At 41.2% G+C, this 11,310-nt stretch overlaps 1 protein-coding gene across 4 annotated transcripts; it reads right to left on the bottom strand.

Annotated features, from left to right (window-relative positions):
* Window positions 1-1,878: 1,878 nt before the first annotated feature.
* LOC120699882 (vacuolar cation/proton exchanger 1c-like) lies at window positions 1,879-11,094 on the bottom strand. 4 transcript variants are annotated; one of them, XM_039983995.1, is made up of 11 exons: window positions 10,697-11,094; window positions 5,518-5,585; window positions 5,401-5,429; window positions 4,630-4,826; window positions 4,319-4,534; window positions 3,478-3,621; window positions 3,283-3,399; window positions 3,136-3,189; window positions 2,725-2,841; window positions 2,523-2,613; window positions 1,879-2,267 (listed from the first exon to the last, which is right to left on the bottom strand). In XM_039983995.1, exons 1-11 carry the CDS (start codon window positions 10,961-10,963, stop codon window positions 2,245-2,247), a joined length of 1,323 nt encoding a protein of 440 aa, XP_039839929.1. In that variant the 5' UTR covers window positions 10,964-11,094; the 3' UTR covers window positions 1,879-2,244. The 4 variants fall into 4 exon arrangements, with proteins under 4 accessions (XP_039839929.1, XP_039839919.1, XP_039839936.1 ...); XM_039983985.1 differs by having other exon boundaries at window positions 1,891-2,267; window positions 3,283-3,621; XM_039984002.1 differs by having other exon boundaries at window positions 1,891-2,267; window positions 3,283-3,621; window positions 5,518-6,499; window positions 10,697-11,090.
* Between the last annotated feature and the right edge of the window lie 216 nt (window positions 11,095-11,310).

Below are 11,310 nucleotides of genomic sequence, written 5' to 3'. Positions count from 1 at the left end.
AAATCAACCCACAACCATGAAACCCCATGATAACATGAATCGCAAACCTCAACATCTCGAATCAATCACTGAAACATTCAAAAAATTCTATTGTAACACCACGGGGGCCTCGTGGCCGCCAGATATTCTGTCGCCGGCCCAGCGCTTGCCACCATCCACGCGGATCTTTCCACCGGCCTTGTACACCGTCACCCCAGAGATCCCGTGACAGCCCTCGCGCGACGCTCGCCACCACTAGGGACGGCGCCAGGCTGCCGCAGTTGTGGACCGCAGTCGTGCTGGGGCGGGGCTAGCTGCAGAAGCTCGGGGGAGGTGGGAGCAGGTGGCGGGACCTAGAAGGGGAGAACGCGAGAGCAACCAGCAGGCGGATCCACCCTGAGCAGGGGAGTGTAGGCTAGTGGAGCCGGCGGGGAGCAGACGCCAATTGCGTCCTCGCAAAGCAGCAGGCAAGTTGAGTTGGGCAGGTGGGGAGATAAGGATTGATTTATTTTTTTATTTCTTGTGGTGGAGATTGGTTCACCAAGCGTCCTACACTTAGCATTTTCTATAAATAAATAATTGTACCTACCAAACCGACCTTCAAGATAGAGAATATGACGTGCGGTTCTTCAACAAGTCATATGATCCAGTATCTTAGGTAATGAAGTGGGGGGAAGTGAGGGGTGAGTTGGGTTGGGGTTTACGGAAAGACTATTAACCACGTGATGAGCGTGGATTGTCCCGACCCTCAGTTTTTGCCAAATCGGCTCATCCCGAATCTATATCGAATATTCTGTAGGTGGGATCATCTATCAGACATTCTCTCCGACCAAACACATTTAAAATTGGAATGATCCCGGAAGTGCTTAATGCTGCCGTATCCATCTCATTTCCCATCCAAACACATCCTTAGTACAACTCTTGCCTAGAGCTTCCTTTGACAATGTATAGAATACGCTCTTAGTTTTAGGCAGAAGATAGCCTTGAAGGTACACTTGAGCACCTATGTGAGTTTGGACAACTCACTCATGTATGTTGTCGAATCCACACAACAAAGCGGTAGCGTGGCTAAGCTAGGAGCACATGCAAGACACGGGATATGCTTTGGGAGTTTCATCACTCCGAATTATCAGATTTGACTTAGAGCATCTCCAAGAGTTTTTAATATTTTTTTCCTAAAATTTGATGTTTGCCAACTCCCTAAATAGGTATAGGAAGATAAAAAAGAGTCTATCTCCAATAGTTCCCTATTTTTACTCCCAAAAATGAGAAGTTGTGGTCCCACAAGGATAATTCCACGAGAAACTTCCAAGACTAGTGGACATGGCTGGCAGACAGGAGCTTCTTGCAGGTTAGATTGCCAGTGATTTAGGGTACGAGAGGTCTTGGAATTTGGGGGAAAAGAAAGAGGACGGCGAGAGGGTTCCGTTTTACCTCTTACTTGCGCTGGTGATGCACCGTGGCGGCCGGAATCGGTGTGGGAAGAAGTGGTGGTGGGCACAATCCATGGCGGACAGGACAACGGCGGCGGCGACGGCCATAGAAACTAAACTCTAAATCCTAACGTGGGAAAAACTAAAAGAATGGATTGGATCCATGGTGCAAAAGAGGGATGACACGAGGAAGAAGACGACGCGAAAAAAATAAAAGAAGTCACGGGGGAGGGGCGATGGGTAGCGAGCGACGGAGGCGTGCGTATTTTTACGCACAAGGGAACCCAATTTGCCAATTGTTAGGAGATGGGGAATTAGGACAGGGAACTATTGGAGAGTGATTTTTTGATTTTTTTTTCTAAAAAATAAGGATGGGGAAGAGAAATATGGTACTCTTGGAGATGCTTAGTGAAGTTGTTAGCAAATTGATAGGATGGTTGTTGGTTTGTTAGGAGATTGTTGATTGGGCTCAACATAATAGTTGCAGTGATCGGGAATCACACATAGTACCTAACAACTAGGCACTAACAAGCATAATCATGCAAAAACAATAATTACATCACTTCCTAAAATTCGCTTCCTTGGAGCAGCTGACCACACTTAATTTGTCAGTAATATAAGGGAGAAATATTAGGAGTCACATTTTGTCAGCAATATAGTCAAATATGTTGGTCCCCGGCGTGTTCAACAAAAGCTTGATCATAAGGAGCTTGAGGGAACGCCAGTCTACTACCTTGAACTGAGGTGCCTCAATTTCATTCTAAACATGGACAACATCTCTTTGAGCAGCTCAGGCATGCACCTTTTTTGATGCAGCATCTCCTTGAGCAGCTCAGTCATGTACCTTCTTTGGTGCTGAATAAAGTTACCCCAAAGTAGATTAGTAAAGGTATGATTATTATTAGTTGGAATTTGACAAATCAAAATATGTTTTGATAGATAATAAACCTTGTTAGAAATTGCACAGATGTTAAAGCTTATGGTATCTTTTTGCATACATTTGAGGTTCGGTAAATCACCAAATTTTGTTCGGAAACGTGAGCAGACATTTATGCCACGGGACCATTTGCAAATATACACAACAAAGTTCCAACTGTTCAATGGGCTTACTTGGGAGGGCCTTTATGGTGAAGAAGCACGCTGCTATTACAATGTAGCAAAGTGTCAAATTGAAGCCTTTCAAGTAATGCCATTTGTCATCCTGCATATATATTAACATCATCATACACCCTGCTTGTTTGCCGCAAAAGAAAGATACACATTTCAAATAGTATCAATGAGTTCTGCTTTTTTTCGTTATCTGTTTTAGCACCTGAAGCGTAAATGCTGTTGTAAATACAGTCATAACCAACGATCCAGTCTCAAGAAGATTCAAGTCGAGATCCATAGGGATGCCATTCACCCAAGATACAATAAGAATGATGGGCACCTGGTGAGTAAGTAAACTCCTTGTCAGTGAAAATTGAAAAGGTTGAAAATGCCATTATGTACCAAATAGGGTAAAAAGATTGTATTACAGGTCAATGACCTATATAGAAGAGTAGATGTATTGACTTGCCTTGTTATATGATAAAAGCATTAAAATTGACTAATTTAAATTGAATATTCTGAAAATAATAAATCTGCAGGCTTTTTGCTAACCAGTCAAGGGCAAGGTGTTGTTTCCAAAACAAGATGAGTTATCTATGTGTACTGAACAAGAAGAAAAATTCTTGAGTCTCACCACAAGCAGCGAAATTTGAGTAGCCGAACCAAGAGCAATGCCCAGGGTGATATCCTACAAGACACATATAATCACATGATTCATTGAATAAGATAACTTAAATAACCAAAAGCACTCACTGAGCAAAAGAACAGGATACATCCATACAATTTTGTTCTTGAAAGCAAATATGATAGCGCCTGCATGCTCGGCAGCATTTCCAACAATTGGAAGTAGGATAATGCTGATGAACCTGAGTGGAATACCTAATGACTCTGATGCTTCCTGGAAACAGAATTGGCACACAAACAGGGATGAAATGAATTTAAGGGCCTTGATGTATGTCCCCAAAAAAAGTTGTACCTCAATTGTAGTGATGATGTAATTAGATAACACAGCAATGACTACAGTCATGCCAATCAACCAGATCACTGCACTGGTAAATCCTATAACTGAACTGCCATCATCATCATTGCTGTTGTTAGTGTTGGTGCTCTCTGAGCTGTCCTGCAATCAGTTCTTGGACACATCAGTAAACTGATAGGTAATGAGTCAATATGAGAATGGAGCATGGACAGTGATCCTTTTCTACTGTTTCTCGTTGTATTGTTGTATTTTTCAGGAAAAGGAGGAAAGCTACATATGAATGAAATAAAATCCTACTAATAGGAAAATAAGCACTAATGAACATACTTAAGACGGAGAAGAGCTCAATGTGAGCAAGTGGCTGTCGAGTCATAGTCCAAATCATGACTACATTTGCAAATATATGAATTGTGCAAAGAGTTAAACTATGTGCTTGGTATTAACAACCACAGTAAATTGTTCGACAATCCTAGAAAATAAAATTAAGCTGTCCATAATTCTGACTACAACAAGTTGAAATAGATCTCATCATCCTTGGAGAAGATCTGAAAGAGAAAAAAGTAATTTTTCGAAGAGCTAACCATAAGTACAGCTGAAAAGGGAAATGCCTATAGTCTATATTTTTCATTTCACATGATTCCTAGAATCCTTAGTTTGAGAGTGCGGTGGGTTAAAGTACTTATTTATGTCCGACGTTTATGCAGCTGCTACTTGGAAGCATAAATTTTGTAATAAAAAATCCCACTATAGTCACTAATATTCTTCTAACTGACTAGATTCCAAATCCCACTATAACACAAAAATCGCAAATAGACTCTTAGTAAACAAAGCATTATACCTCTTGCTCAAAAATTTGACGATGGGTTTTTAGCTGAAAGATGAGGCCTCCAAAGTACACGGTGAGCATTACAATGGCACTTAATCTTGATAATTCCAGAACTGAACCTGATGAACTTATGCTATGTCCAGTGCAATTAGCGTATTTAGACAGTAGAGGTAATATGTGGCATAGAACACCCAGCATCAAAAGGCCTATGCTTACATCTGCTTGTCTCTGTTAAAGAACATAAAAGAAAATTATAAGCATATGTTATTCTGGCATCTATATTTCCAAGCTCTACCAATGGTACTTTGTAACCGCATCCTTACCCTGTCTAGCGGACGCTCCTTGCCTGTATTTGCAAGCCCACCACACAGGAGGGATGAACCAAGGACAAGCAGCAAATTGGATAATATGGAACCTAAAAGTGACCACTTTAAGATCTCCAACTTCTCCTTATGCAGAGCAAAGAGTGCAATAATAAGTTCAGGTACATTCCCACATGTTGCATTCAGAATCCCACCAGCTGAAATTATTCCAAAATGAGGAGGAATGCTAAGTAATAACTAATAAAGCTTTGCGATGAGAAAAGCGCATGCATGAGGAAAATATTAGAGGGGACTTGTCAACTAGTCCTAAATAACAAGTAGCCATAATTCATTTCATATATCATAGCGAAACCAAAATTAGTTCTATGTGTTTTTCAGTTGCAACATTTCAGTACACATTTACACTCAAAGCTAACAAAACTCCAAAAATGGCAAGTAATTTGTGTTAGACCTTTTCTGAATCATGAGCAATTCCATGTACAACCTTGTAGTTCTCGTGCACTCAAAACTAAGATTTTTAAAAAAAAAGTTATTTGTGATACTCCTTTCCTGAATCACAAAATATGAACTTATCAATACACTCAAAAGAATAGCAAAATGGAAGTTGCTATGTCAACGCATACTATAATATGTACTGCAGTATTTGAGTACAATGTCTTTTATCATGACTCATCATTAACCGCACTAATATGATAAATGTGTGTGCAAACAAAATTTCCTGTTAGCACATTTTTCTGCATAGTAAGAAAAAGCATTTAGAGATTTAGTTACCTGTTGGTCCTGCGGTATCGGCAATATGTCTGCACAACAGAGATCAGTCTAACAATGAGTAACAGAATAGCCAACCGCTCACTCAGGAGAAAGGAAACAAGGAATTGAGTGATTTACTCGCTTAAGAAGCTCACACGTTCTGCAAGGGGGGCCATGCCTATCAAGCTGAAAACGAACACCCAGGCCTGCCACAACAATTTCTCACGGTAAGTGTGACGAAAAAAAATCCAACTAATTCGAGAGATTATTATAGTAAAATAAAAATAAGAAACTGCAAGCATTTTTGAACTCTTGCTGTGTGAATTTGTTTTGAGGTTATTTATCGAACAATCCCTGTGCTTGTATAAGCGTGCTATCAAGAATGCAGCAATCTCTAGTGGCCGTGTTGCTCACATATTGAAACGGGACACCAGAAAAAAAATCTCACAGCCTCGTCAATCCCTTTCTTGGGATTGCAGAGGCACATGGCAGTGATTGTAAACTAGAGTGACACTATGCCAGAATACAACAAAGATGACACCATAATAGGCGACATTGAAATTAACCGCGTCACCAAAAAACTTTTAGTGACGCGTCCGAACCAGCTGCGTCACCTATATGCCAGCTGCAGCCAAGAAAGACCATACTAATCACAAGATGACGAGCTACCTCCAGTCCAATTTCAATACCCATTTGGACATGGACATGTCACATGTAAATATCCTCCAATCTACTGCTTCATGAAATTTTCTTTCATATGAGGAATTTGTTCGAGCAGAAAACAAAATCCTAGCATAATTCCCCAAGCAAACAGACCAGGTCTTGCCCCAAAACTTGCACGAGATCACGCAATTCTCAGGAGGAATAAAGTAGACTTGTCAAAGGAGCGAGGAGCCCAAAACGAATCTTTGAAATCTCAAGCTGCAGATGGCAAAGCACCACGAGTTGACATTGTCTTTTGCATAGATCTAGTCGTGGGTAGGCTAAAACGTTTGACTAATCATCCTGTGACCGCATTTGCTAACTGCTAATCCATAAGTTTATTTATTCTGTATTTAAATCCCCCTGTGTGGCATGCCTCCAATTTTTTCGTATGCCAATCATCTATCACATCTTCACCCTACAAAAAATCAATCATATCTCAACTTTTTCAGAAGAGCACAATCGGAAAGTTGTATACACGAAATTCAATCATATATTGGATGAAATTAAACAGACCAACACTTTTCGAGAAAAGTTGGCAACACAAGTAAAAAAAAAGGATCATTGAAAATAATAAAAAGAAAAAGACACAAAAATTGGTAGCATTACTGTTTGAAATTCAGCAGCCCCACATAGCAAATAACTGAGTTTCGCTGGTTATATTCATTCCAACTTTCTGAAAAAGGCATTAGCGTAATTAAGAAGCATCCTACAAACACTATGGTTCTAAACACCTTGCAAGCAAAAGACAGAATGCTTGGGTAAGCAAGGAAATCCACGGAGCCATCAAAGGATCCACAGCTCTTGTACTACTCTAGAGACTCCCAGGAGCCGTGACAAACTGACAGGGACACGACAGGTGCACGGCTTAACTGCAGCGTCATGTGGGTGTGGATCACTTTTTTTTTCTTCAGGCACGTCACAATCTCCCGACGCCAAACAATTGGGGAGATGGATTGACAGAATGACAGCTGTGCCATCTGCTGCCGCTTTATAAACAACAGCAGCAGCTTGCCTGCTTGTCCCGTTTGTTCTACCGAAAGCTAGCTACTACTGTATTAATCAGGCAGGCAAACGCTTCCTTGGCCCTCCACGGCCACATAAGCCACTTGAAATATCTCGCTTGCGTGATAATTAAGCAGCATGTCTACATTGCCACCTTTCTTTTTTCCCTACATCAGATTTGTGCAACATCGCACTGAAATCTTGGACTTGGAGGGATAATCGTTTTGGTAATCGAACTGAACTTTGTAAAAGTTTATGTAAACTTGTGAGGTGCAAACACATGTTTCGCATATACCCATTATTTAAAATAGTAGCAATTTTTCAACAAAAAATAGTAGGAGCTCTTCCGTTTAAAATAGATCAAGCTGCCAGTGGTCTAAGATCCAGACTAATCCCGGACCAAACTATTTTTATTAAAGGATATTATACCCCCAACTATTCATGGTGGACTACCTCACCCCCAAACTATAAAACCGGATATTCAACCCTAGAATATTCCAAAACCGGTTAAATAACCCCTTCAAATGGTTTTGGACGGTGGTTTTACTACAGTAGCACATTTTTTTTATTTCCGCTGAGTCTTTCAAAAATCATAGTAAATCATAAAAAATAATAAAATGTAAAATCCAATTTTGTTGGACTCCACATGAGTAGATCTACACAGTGAATATATAATATGGTATTCTTTAATACAAAGTTTTTACCGTAGCTTTAGATCTATATTTTTCTATAATTAATTGAAATAATTCATAGTTGCAACTTCTATGGTCCAATTGTGGCGAAATTTTTATGGTTGACAAATTATTGTATGCTTTGACTATAATAAAATTTTCATAGTCATTGGATCATGTATAACTTAGTTGTAGATAAAGCATAGATTTAACAAGCACAAGCCTAAATAAATCTATAACTATATTATACGTCATCCAATGAGTATAAATTTTTTACTAAAGTTCAAGCATACAACAATTTTCCAACCATAAAAATTTCACCACAATTGGAATATAGAAGCTATAGCTATGAATTCTTTCAATTAATTATAGAAAAGCATAGATCTAAAGTTATAACAAAAACTTTATACCGAAGTATATTATATTATATCTTCACTGTTTAGATCTACTCATGTGGAGTTCAACAAAATTGAATTTTCTATTTTATGATTTTTCTATGATTTACTATTAATTTACAAAAATTCAACAAAAATAAATAAAGAAAGGAAAAACAAAACCATGCTATCGTGGCAAAACCACATTCCAAAACCACTTGAGAGGGTTATTTTTGAATATCTGGTTTTAGAGTTTGGAGTGAAGTAATCCATCTTGAATAGTTGAGGGGGTTATGTAGACTTTTTCTTTCTATTAAACATGTTGACATAAACCATTCCAGACCACCCCATAGCACGTGAAAATAAAACCATACCACCCCATCAAAGGTAGAGAGTAAGGTCGAGATCCACAAGTAGTATAGGAGCATGCTAGTGGTGGTACTTCTAATTGCTATGCACTACTGATGGTTAAGACGACAAGCACGACTAGTTAAGCAAGAAGGAGGACGTGCACAGCAGCCGAAACCAAGTCAAACCGTTTCTCTTATGAAACTAAAAAGTTGGATTGATTGATACAAAAACCATTTCCCACCAAATTGAAGTAGGATAAATGCAAAATCCAAACCACTGCAACCGATTTCAACCCAAACTATTAGCAGCTTGAATAACATGTATGGGCCATTCAACACCGACAATTTTAGCCTTTTGCGTGGTTTCAAAGGGCCAAACTTGTCCGATTTCGACAGTCGAATAACAGGGGCCATTCAACTGTCGGAACCAGACAACTTTAGCCCTTTGAGTGATTTCAAAGGGCCAAACTTGTCCAGTTTCGACAGTCGGACATCTCTTTTTGATAGGTTTATAGTTAAGTTGAAAATATGGGAAATATTAAGAACATATATTATATAAATAAATATATCTATGTATAATATTAGTGGGGTTCATATGCAGTTTGGATTCTAATACAAAAGAATAATTAAAATAAAAAAAAGAACAGAAAGGAAAAGAAGCTAAAGAAAAAAAAGGACATTTAGTTCTGGTTGGTGTTACCAACAAGGACTAAAGGTGCCCTTTTGTCTCGGTTGTCTGACCCGGGACTAAAAACAAAGCTCACAGTTTTTAGTCCCGGATTGACGGTCTCGATTGGAAAGCTGCAACATATAAAGGGTTTCCAATCGGAACAAATCTGACCTGGAACTAAAGCTCCCGGTCTTTAGTCCTGGATTGGCGGTTTGGGTTGGGAAACTAGAACAGTAAAAAGTTTCTACGGGAACAAATCAAGCGATCTGTAATACTAACTCATTCATGGTATTCACCAGCTATTTTGAATTGATGCTGACGTCTGTATCTCCTAGTTGCGCATAAAGCTGTGCGCATGGCATTCGATCCCTTAGATGTCACTCTTTAGGGCCTTATTTCCACAGAACAGGAATTTCGCAGCGGGGGACCATAGTTCTACTTTTGCCACATTTTAGGAACACTACAATCGAATTGCGCATGCTGAATGAGCTGTCAAGTTATTCGATCTTTCTTTGCTTCTAAGATTTGAACGTGGAACAGGCTAGCGAATTTTGTAGTGAAAACAATTGTTAGAGTCAAACAAAAAGAAAAGGAAACACGCCTTCATGGCATTTGCTTGGAAAAGATTCGTTGCTATCCCAGGCATGAAATCGACTAGAACAAATCACACCGCATCCAACGCCCGGGAGGAAACATGGGGCTGGACAATGCTGTGAGCACCAGCACTAGAAAAGACAAAAAAAAAATGCCCATTCTATATATATATATATATATATATATATATATATATATGGGCTCTGCTTGGACTCAATCAATAGCACAACCCTGAAAGTACAGGAATGTCCTTTTTTTTTTTGAGCACGCACAGGAATGTCCTTTTAGCATGCCAGGAAGCTGTGTGGGAACCGCTGACCTGAAGGCTTGCCACCATTTCCATTCACCAGCAAGGACAGAAGTCAAGTGCATGCACCCATTCTAAAACTCATGGTCATCGATCCAACAATCGACCTTGTTTTATCTGCCACGCATGTGTTGTGTTCATCCCTCCGATCCGTGACGGTGACAACTGACAAGAAAGGATCGGAGCAGGGGATTTGGGTGGGGAGAAAGCAGGTATTGCTAGCCGTGCTATCGTGTCTACCTGACTACCTCTACCCCTCCTATATGTGGCGCGTGGCGTGGAGCGACGACGTGTAGCGATCGCGCGCGAGGAGGAAGCTGCTTGCTGGCCGCCTTCGCCGCGCCGGCCGTCGACGCGGCCACGTACGGCGGCTAAGCACCACGTAACAACATACCATTTCCGCGATGGAAGAAAGAGACAAAGGCTTTGCACGTTCCTATCTAGGACTAGGAGTAGTCGATTTCCTACGTACGACCTCGTGCGCGGCGCGACGTTTCCATCAATCTTGTTGCTTAGAGCAGAAATACATTGATGCCGGTGATCGATTCGAGAGAACAATCGCCGGCGAGTAATTACTAGCTAGCAAGCAAGAATTAATCCATAGGACTCAGGCGATCAGGGTAATTAAGGTGATTGTTTCGTACCCGGCCGAGGCGGAGGTGCTGGGCGGCGACGGCGAGCGGCACGGCGGAGAAGAGCGGGAACAGCCTCGTGCCCAGGAACACCTCCTGCAGCTGCGCCGCCGCGAGCCGCGCGCCCCGCCGCACCCGCGAGGACGTCGTCGCCCCCGCGCCCCTCTCGTCGTCCGCCGGGCGCCCCGACGTGGACGTCGCCTTGATGGCTGCCACCAGCAGCCCGGTCTCCAGGAGATCTCCTGCCGCGTCGCCGCCGCCGCTCTGGGAAGGCGCCATGGCAACGAACGAACAAGCAACGAAAGGAACGCACGGGATTGACCTGAGCGAGCGCCACCGAAATGTCTCAGAACGGGCGATGCCGCGCCGGTGTTCAACTCCTACACGTTTACATAGACGCGTTCCGCGGCGGAAACTTTACTCTTTTTTGTTCTTCTGTTTATTTATTTCATTGATGAAACCGCCAGAATGCTGTCAACGCAGTAATTTCGTTAGGAGAGTAACAGTATGTAACAGACAGAAGCACGTACGGAATAATTAATTAATACTTGGTTTTGATGACTTTATAATATACTGTAACTATAGTAAACTCCCTTTGGCATATCAGCATAGGTCATAAACAAATG

Source organism: Panicum virgatum, chromosome 1K (genome assembly GCF_016808335.1).
Source record: "Panicum virgatum strain AP13 chromosome 1K, P.virgatum_v5, whole genome shotgun sequence".
NCBI classification, from domain to species: domain Eukaryota; kingdom Viridiplantae; phylum Streptophyta; class Magnoliopsida; order Poales; family Poaceae; genus Panicum; species Panicum virgatum.
This window is presented reverse-complemented; position numbering and strand designations above follow the sequence as displayed.

What these genes read in the sequence shown, in the direction of transcription:
- LOC120699882 (XM_039983985.1), bottom strand. Translation starts at nt 10,963, where the DNA reads ATGGCGCCTTCCCAGAGCGGCGGCGGCGACGCGGCAGGAGATCTCCTG. An exon ending in CGTGTGAGCTTCTTAAGCGA is followed by an intron (nt 5,430 to 5,517) that starts GTAAATCACTCA and finishes TCTGTTGTGCAG; the next exon opens with ACATATTGCCGATACCGCAG. An exon ending in CAACAGCATTTACGCTTCAG is followed by an intron (nt 2,614 to 2,724) that starts GTGCTAAAACAG and finishes ATATATATGCAG; the next exon opens with GATGACAAATGGCATTACTT.